This window comes from Hipposideros armiger, unplaced genomic scaffold (genome assembly GCF_001890085.2).
Source record: "Hipposideros armiger isolate ML-2016 unplaced genomic scaffold, ASM189008v1 scaffold_116, whole genome shotgun sequence".
NCBI classification, from domain to species: Eukaryota; Metazoa; Chordata; class Mammalia; order Chiroptera; family Hipposideridae; genus Hipposideros; species Hipposideros armiger.
This window is the reverse complement of record NW_017731466.1, coordinates 2,962,731-2,971,849: the sequence shown is the minus strand read 5'-3', so window position 1 is coordinate 2,971,849 and position 9,119 is coordinate 2,962,731. Positions and strand designations below refer to the sequence as shown.

Sequence of the window (9,119 nt, the reverse complement as noted above, 5' to 3'; positions counted from 1 at the left end):
GCCCCTGGGCGGTGGTGCGGGATGCCGCCGCCACCGCCTCCGGGCTGCGTTCGCTCTCTGCGGCTGGTGCCCGTGTCGGGTGGGTGGCCGGCCGCGGGCCTCGCCCCCCAGCACCCTCTCCAAGGCTAGCCCGGCCGCGCGGCTCCCCGAGGGGGCCGGGCCGTCCGGTGGGGCCGCGGCCCTGTTCCGCGCTGCGAGCTCGCCCTCTCGCGGCTCCCGGCCCGGCCGCCGCCGCCCCCTCCCAGTCCAGGGCGCCCCGGGGGCACCATGCAGGCGCAGCAGCTGCCGTACGAGTTTTTCAGCGAGGAGAACGCGCCCAAGTGGCGGGGGCTGCTGGTGCCTGCGCTGAAAAAGGTGAGGAGCGCGCGGGACCCCGCTTCCCGGCTGCAGCCCCTGCGAGGGCGCCGGGCTGGGCTGGGGAAGGGCTGGGGAGGCGGGGCGCGCGCGGGGCCGTCTTTCTTCCCGGTCTCACTGCCTCCCAGAAAGGACGGCGCACCCTGAGAGGTTCCCCCACCCTCGCTGGCTCTCAGTGTTGACATTCACCCCGTGTGCGAGAAGGCCGCAGGAAACCAGGGAGAGTTTGTCCAAATCATCCAACGCCTGACAGGTTAAGGTCCTGCCCCCGATTCAGACACCAGAGTTGGAGGAGCCTCGGTTTTCAGCGGAGGTCAAAGCAGGCCACTTTTCCGGCTTCTCGGTCTTCCCCAGACCTGCTGTCAGCCTCCGATTTTAGGTGTCCAGTCTGCCGGTTTTAGTGGGCTCGAGAATGCTCTGGCCATAATGCTTGCTCTAAGTAATTGCAGAGCTCGCCTGCCAGCAGGAATATGGCCTGCTTTGCTCGCCCTCTGTAATCACTCTTCATTCTCCCGAATTCCTCCATTCCTCCCATTAACAGGCGCGGGTGTGCAAGCCGGTCTTTTTCTTTCTTTCTGCAGTCTGAGAATCTTGGTGCTGTCGTTCGGTTTGTGGATTAGAAATTTTAACCTTTCTGTGTTTCTTCAAGTTTGCCACATTGTTATCTAAAGTTACATACCCCAGGATCTGTACCCTTTAAATGTTTTAGTGTAGTTAGGGAATGCTGCTACATTTTAAAAACCTCTAAAGCAACATTGTGACTTAATAAATACATTAAGACATCAGAAACTGGTGTGTTTGAATAAACATTAAAAACAAGCAGAGTATTTTTTGTTTTCCTTTTACCTTTTCTATAAATATAGACATTGCTTTCTCTTTTAATAGTGTTTCTAAATCCCAGTGTCTTGTTGCTCCAAGAATGTTTCATGTTATCTGGTGAAAATATTTTTACTCGTACTGAGGGTTCAGATTATGGGTGTACCTTTTGTTCTAAACACTTATTCTTTTAAAAACTGTGTCTTGAAAGGTATCTGATATTTCTCAGAAGCCAGCAACTTTTACTTTCCCTTTTGCTCTGTTCTCCCCCTCCCCCTCTTGGTATCTTACAGTGGAAACTCTTTGATTTGTTAGCAGAATTTGCTCATATATTTCAGATATACGTTATTGACTTTTTTCTTAGGTTTCTGACTAGTCACACAAATTTCTGTGATACCGTTTTAAAGAACATCAAAGAGATGCTATTTGCCTTATAGACTTGATTCATTAGAAATCTCGTCAGGCTCTTGCTGTTTCCTTTTGCCTTTACCTACACGCTTGATATCTTAGCTTGTCATAGGTGAGTAGGAGGTCTCAGTGATGCTAGATCTGATTGGCATCCTGACCAAGGTGGGGAGGAGACAGAAAAATTGTTAAAAACATACCAAAAAACTCATAAAACACTATCAGTTTGGGGCTATTTTGCTTAGTAGAAGCAAGCAACGCCTATCTCAGGGGAACCACCAAGATACCCTATCAATTGAGGGGACTATGAAGCAGTGAAAAGAGCATTGTAGGAGTTGGCAGACTAGGTCTAACTCGGCCACACTGGTGGCCCTAGCTAAAATCTGTCCACAGAAGCATTTTGTTAGGCTGGCACCGTGTTTTGATTTTAATGTAATTAGTTGCTAGTGCTTAAAAATGGGAGATATTACATAAAATATGAATTTTGAGCTTTTCTTGACGAATAGGAAGTTCCCCCCACATGGGCCCACATTCAAGCAAGGCAGTGAAGTGCTGGAGCTGCCCTCTTTAGGCATAGCATGTGGTATTTTCAATTTATCACAGCCCTCCAGTCCTCTTGTCTTCTTTACCTAAGCCAGCTTTGACTTTAAGCAGAGATGCCCTTGTATAACAAGTAGAAGTGATGGGAGGAGGTGGAAGTATACACAACCTAGTTGATAGGTGGGGTTCTTCCAATTCTATTGTTTTTTTTATTAGTTTTAAGTGTACAAAGCAATGTAATAGACATTTACACCCTTCACAAAGTGATAACCTCCCCCCTGCCCCAGCTACTACCCTTCTGACGTCGTATATAGCTGTTACAATACCATTGGCTCTATTCCCTATGCTGTACTCCCCATCCCATGACTATATATGTATGTATGTATGTATGTGTGTGTATGTTTATATGTGTGTGTATATATATATATGTATATATATATATATATACACACATATATATGTAATTATAGTTGACATCCAATATTATTCAACTTCAACTTAAGCTTCAGGTGTATAGTGTGTTCTTCCATTTCTTATTTAAAATATCCACTAATGATGATTCTAAGCCTCCTAAGACAAGGTTAAAAATATACAGTAATACCTTGGTTTGCGAGCATAATTTGTTCTGGAAACAAAGTACTCTTATTGCAAGACGTTGCTTGTTTACCACGTTAAAATGTATTAGAACTGTTTGCTCATCTTGTGGAACGCTTGCAAACTACGTTACTCGCAATCCAAGGTTTTACTGTATTTCATATCTGGACGTACTCTGGGTGGCTCAAAACCTGAATTTTCACCTGCCTGCTACACATTTAATGTGGATACCTCCATATCTTGAACTCTTCCTTTAGACTTATTGCACTGTTTGCAGATGTGCCCAACTTGTGTTATCTTACCTGAAGCTCTTTGGAGATCCTGTTCTTTTCACCTGGACTACCCTTTCCCTGGCCTAACACTACTTATCCTTCTGGACTAATTTGACCTCAGATATTTTCTCAAATCCTCAGGGCTGAGTTGGATAGTCGATTTTCTGTTAGCACCCTAGCCTAGCACTTAACAATGATTTTTTTTTTTTTAAGATTTTTATTGGGAAATTAGGGGATGGGAACAGCACTGGGGAATTGGGGGAAGGGGAACAGACAAGTTGCTGTCCTTTTGTTCTTCAGTCTGGTTGTGGAGGACGTTGCCCCACTGGTCCAATTTGGCACCATCATTGCACTCTTCCCAGGTGAGGCTGATCAGTTGCTGGCTTCTGGACGGCCGCTCACTGCGGCTGCTGACTGCTCACGCTGGCTGCTGGCTACATACGGTAGCCCATGGCAACCCACTGCCACAGGGGCTGCAGCCTACGCCATCACCGGCGACCCACGGCAGCCCAGCCCCAGGTTGAGCTGTTGTTCAGCATCTTAGCTGTAGAGGGCAGTGTCACTGGTCCTCATATGTAGGATCCGAACCTGGGCCCTCTGGCGTCCCAAGCCAGCTCTTAACCAACGCGCCACTTGGCCGGCCCAACAATGAATTTTAAGTTCCTATAGCATTGCCCCCCACCACCCTGGCTCTTCCCCAACTAGTCTGGATGGTCCTTGAAGACAAGGGTGATCTTTTACCCTTATTTTATCCTCCATGCATACAGTACCTGACACCTAGTAGGTACTTAAATTTAAATGAATGGGTGAGGGAATACCCAAACTAAAATCATCACCTCCCTTCCTTCCACTTACCATTACACATTTTTTCTTTTGATTAATGGCTTTATTATTTTATTTGACTGGCTCAAAACTTTGGAGTCATCTCTGACTTCTTTCTTTGCCTTACTGCCCTCACCCGGGCAGAACCTGTAGATTCATTCCTCTTTGACATGTTCTGATCTATTCCCTCCTACTCCAACTGCTCTGAGTCCTTTTTCCCAGACTACTGGGATAGCCTCCTAAGTGAGTTCACTGCCCCTCACCTATCCTTTATCTATTTATTCAAGTTTCAGAAGTTATAGTACACTTCTGAACGTGTCACAGCCTTGTTCAGAAGCTTTGATGTCTTTTAAGGGCAATTGATGGTGATAGATGATCTGGCTTCATTCTGCTTTTCAGACTGGATTGTCTATATTCTTTATGCTGCAGCCAGACTGCATTACTATTTTTCCTGAATATGCCCAGAATGTCTCACTGCATCTATCAGTCTAAGTTCTAGCTTACCTACTGCACAAATATATCATGCCTGCTGCAGACTAAGTATTGCCCTCAGCACTAAGGATGAAAAGGTAAATGACATCATCCAGAAATGACTAAGTTAGAATACAGTGGGAAGTGGCATAAGATGAGTTTGGAGAGGAAACTGGTTTATAAAGAATGTTTTGTATGTTAAGCTAAGGAGATTGAATTTTGTCTTGAAGGGGTAGAAGTCATTGAGGAATTTTAAATAGGGGAGTAACATCAGATAGGAATTTTAGAAAATTCACTTTGGCCATAGAATAGAAAATGCATTGAAGAAGAATGAAACCCGAGGTAAGGAGAAAAGTTTGCAGGCTAGTTTATTAGTCCAGCCAAGAGATGATATGCATTTGAATTAAGAGTGTATTTGAACTATGATGGAAATAAAGAGATGGATTTTATTTGAAAGATGTTTAAAAGGTAGAATTGACAGGACCTAGTAACTCACTGAGTGATTGGGGGAAGTGATAAGAGAGCAGGAAGACTCTTAAGTGTTTGGTTTGAATACCTTTAGTCAGGGAATGTAGGAGCAGAACCCGTCATTAGGGAGGAGAAAGTGGCATAATGAATTTTGGACATGTTGATTTAGAAGTCCTTTTGGGTTATCCAGGTGTACTTGTCGAGCTGGCAGTTGTTTGTTGGTACCTGATGGAGCAGATTTGTGATTTCTAGGTGTGTAAGTAAAACCATAAGAACAGATGAAGCCTGTATCCATACAAATGCTTACACATGAATGTTCATGGCAGCTCTGTTCAGCAAAAAATTAGAAGCAACCCAAATGTTCATCAGCAGGTAAATGAATAAACAAATTGTGGTGTAGCCATACATTGGACTACTACTCAGCAATAGAAAGAATGAACTATTGATGCATAGGACAGCATGGCTGAATCTCAAAAGAATGAAAGAAGCCAGACTAAAAAAGGAGTATATACTGTATAATTCTATTTATATAAAATTCTAGAAAATGCAAACCAATCTACAGTGACAAAAAGCAGGCCAGTAGTTGTTTTAGGAGGGAAATTTTCATGTTCATTTGTCTTGATTGTGCTGATAGTTTCAGGGGTGTATACATATGTTAAAATTTAACAGGTTGTGCAGCTACAATATATGCAATTCATTGTATGTCAATTGTACCTCAAAGAAAGTGTTAAAAAAAAGTAGATGAGGTCACCCACTGAAAATGATTAGAGGTAAGACTGAAATAGGGCTGGCAGTAGAACTGGGGGAAGAGAGTGGACAGTAATGTGTAGGGGAGAACAGAGGGAAAGGAGTGAGTAAAGGAGATTAAGAAGGAAGCAGTCAGGTAGAAAGAAGGAGACCCTCGTGTTCAAGAAGCTGAGAAAGAAAGGAGTTTCAAGAAAAGAGTAATTAACCAAGTCAGGTTAGAAAAGTCAAATAAGGTGCCTCAAAAAAATGTTAGGTTTGACAGCTTAGGGGTCAGTTATGCCCTAGCAGTTTCAGTTTGAGGGTAGAAGATGGAAGAGCATGAAAAAAGAATAAGGACAGATAACTTTTTTTTTTTCAGATTATTTTTTCTAGAATCTTGGAAATGAAGGGAAAAGAGATACATCTATGGCAAGAAGGGGATTCAAGGTTGGGCAAGACACTTCTGTTTTTATTTGAAGGTGAGGGAGTCTGGTATATATGTTAGGAACCTTTGGGGAAGGAGCGGGTAGAGAATGCTGGTGAAATGCTGAGCAAGAAGATGAGCTCAGGAACACACGCTGGGGTTTGCCTTGATCTATTTGCTGGTACTATTTTCAGTGCCTCACATATGTTCTCTAATTCTCACAGGATACTGTTATTGCCTTCATTTTACAAGAGGAAACTGAGGTTTGGAAAGGGCAATTTGGTTACGGAGTCTGCATTTTTAAATACTACGTTATGCTACCTCTGGCAGGGGTGATGACATCCTTTCTTCTGGAATGGGAGGGAAAGAGATAAAGATGGGTTTGTAGGTAGAGAGCAGGGAGTTTATGCTAGGTAGCCTCTATTTTCATGATGAAATGAAAGGCAAGATCCTTTACACAGAGTGAGGAAAGAGAAATGAGTAAGGAGTTTAAGAAGTGTGATGAAATTTTGGAATTGCTGCTGTGGATTGTGGAGGAGGAGCCAACCAGTGAATTAGAAAGGAATTGCTGAGCAGTATTGAGTGTGAAGACCATAAATTTGGAGTAGCATTCCTTGGTCTGGTGATTGTGAGATTTTCCTCCAGTAGCACTCATTAGTTCAGGTAAATGGGTAGAGAATGATAGTTGGTTGAAGGTGGCTGTAGTAGGGACTTAGAAGATATTTCAGGTGACAGAGAGGAAGTAAAGCTACAAGAGAGGTAATGGAGGTATAAATGAGGGCTCCATGGATTCGAAATCTAGATAAATTGGGAGCAGATAGGGGATTATGGTTAAAGATAATGATAATTATATTTTGGAATTTTAAGATTCCAGAGATGAAGGAGATTAGATAATTAGGAGATGTGTTGTATACATGGATGATGAAGTCCACCAGGATTATATAATGTATCATAGTGGAGAGGAAGACAGTAATGCGGCAGTGGCAGTGAGGTCCAGAAATCACAGCAGTGAGGATGCTTTAACCAAATAATAATAAAAGTGGCAGCTACTCCCCACTCCCCATAATGTATATGGAATAGGAAAAAAACAACTGCACTTCATTTTAGAATATTTTGCCTTGTGATCAAGCTTTTTACCCAACATTTTATTATGAAAAATTTCAAATGTACAGAGACGTTGAAAGAATTATAAACACCAATATATCCATCACATAGAATCTGTAGTTTACATTTTATTGTGTTTGCTTTATCACATGCTATCCATCCTTCCATCTATCCATCAATCCATCTTATGTTTTGATGCATTTCAAAGTAAGTTGCAGAATCAGTATACTTTACCCCTAAACATTTCAGCATGTGTGTCATTAAGGAGTTTAGTATTAGTTTACGGTTCTTTTTGTTTATTGGGTAAAATTTATGTACAATGGAATACACAAATATTAATTGTGCCATTTAATGAGTTTTAACAAATGAATACAACCCAAGCCTTTACCAAGATGTCAAACATTACTTTTACTTGGGAAATTTCCTTCATATGTCTTCTCAGTCAAACCCTGCCCCTTCCCAGAAGTAACTACTGTTCTGATCTTTTATCATCCTACCATAAATTTATCTAGTCTAGAATGTCATATAAATAAAATCATGCGGTATATATTTTTGGTAAGGTTTTTGAGGTTGTGTTTCTCAAGAATTTGGTCCGTTTTTCTATCATATGAGTATGTCAGAGTTTATCAAGTTAGTTGGATAACTGAAAGTTTTCCAGTTTGGGGCTATTATGAATAAAACTGCCATGGATGTTCTTATACAGGTCTTTTTGTATACATATGTTTTAATTTCTCTTGGGCAAGTGCCAGGAGAAAGGCCTCATAAGAGTGTCTGTTTAGTTTTATAAGAAACTGCCAGACCTTTTCTCAAAGTGGTTGTACCCATTTTGCAATCCCACCATGTATGAGAGTTCCAGGTGCTCCACATTCTTTTTTTTTAAAAAGATTTTATTGGGGACTTGTGGAAGGGAACAGCGTTGGGGAGTCGGGGAAGGGGAACAGACAGGTTGCTGTCCTTTTGTTCTTCAGTCTAGTTGTGGAGGATGTCGCTTCACTGCCCATGTTGGTATTGTGATCATTGCGCTCTTCCCAAGCTGAGCCAGCCATTGGACGCTGACTGCTGGCCACTCATGGTAGCTTATGGCAGCCCACTACAGACCCACGGCAGCCTACGCCGTTGCCAGTGACTCATGGCAGCCCAGCTCCAGGTCGAGCTGTTGTTCACCATCTTAGCTGTAGAGGACACAGCGTCACTGGCCCATGTGGGATCCGAACTGGTGGCCTTGCTGCTCAGAGCTCGCACTCCCAAGCCAACTCTTAACCAACGAGCCACTCGGCTGGCCCTTGGTTGCTTCATCTTCTTGCCAATATTTGGTGTTATTAGTCTTTAATTTTAGTCATTGTGATGGATGTGTAGTGGTATCTCATTGTGATTTTAATTTGCATTATCCTGATGACTAATGACATTGAACACTTATTCATGTTCTTATTGATGATTCATGTATCTTCGTTTGGACAGTGTCTGCATAAATCTATTGCCCATTTAAAAAATTGAGTTGTTTTTCTTTTAGAATTTATTTTGAGCATTTAGTATATTAAGTTATATATCTTGGATAGCTGTCCTTTATCAGTTACATGTTTTATGAATATTTTCTTCTAGCCTGTGGGCTCGTCTGTTCATTTTTCTGATGGTGTTTTTAAAAATTATTTGGTTTTTCAATTACAGCTGACATTCAATATTATTTTATATTAGTTTCAGGTGTACAGTGTAGTTGTTAGACATTTATATAATTTATGAAGTGATTTGCCCGATAAGTCTAGTCACCAATCTGGCACTATATGTAGTTATTGCAATATTATTGACTATATTCCCTGTACTGTACTTTACATCCCTGTGACTATTTCGTAACTACCACTTTTTACTTCTTAATCATTTTTTACTTCTTAACCCCTTCACCTTTTTCACCCAGCTTCCCAACCCCTCTCTCATCTTCTAGTAGTATTTTTTTTTTTTTAAGATTTTTATTGGGGAATTGGGGGGATGGGAACAGTGCTGGACAATTGGGGGAAGGGGAACAGACAAGTTGCTGTCGTTTTGTTCTTCAATCTAGTTGTGGAGGATGTTGCTTCGCTGGCCCAATTTGGCACCATCATTGCGCTTTTCCCTGGCGAGGCAGATCAGTC

At 42.2% G+C, this 9,119-nt stretch overlaps 1 protein-coding gene across 3 annotated transcripts in view; it reads left to right on the top strand.

Annotated features, from left to right (window-relative positions):
• The first annotated feature begins 10 nt into the window (after nucleotides 1-10).
• SOS1 (SOS Ras/Rac guanine nucleotide exchange factor 1) overlaps nucleotides 11-9,119 on the top strand; it is a 132,029-nt gene continuing 122,920 nt past the window's right edge. For all 3 annotated transcript variants that reach the window (XM_019647800.1, XM_019647799.1, XM_019647797.1), the window contains exon 1: nucleotides 11-354. In XM_019647800.1, coding sequence (XP_019503345.1) covers nucleotides 268-354 — 87 coding nt within the window. In that variant the 5' untranslated portion in view covers nucleotides 11-267. The remainder of the gene's footprint in view (nucleotides 355-9,119) is intronic.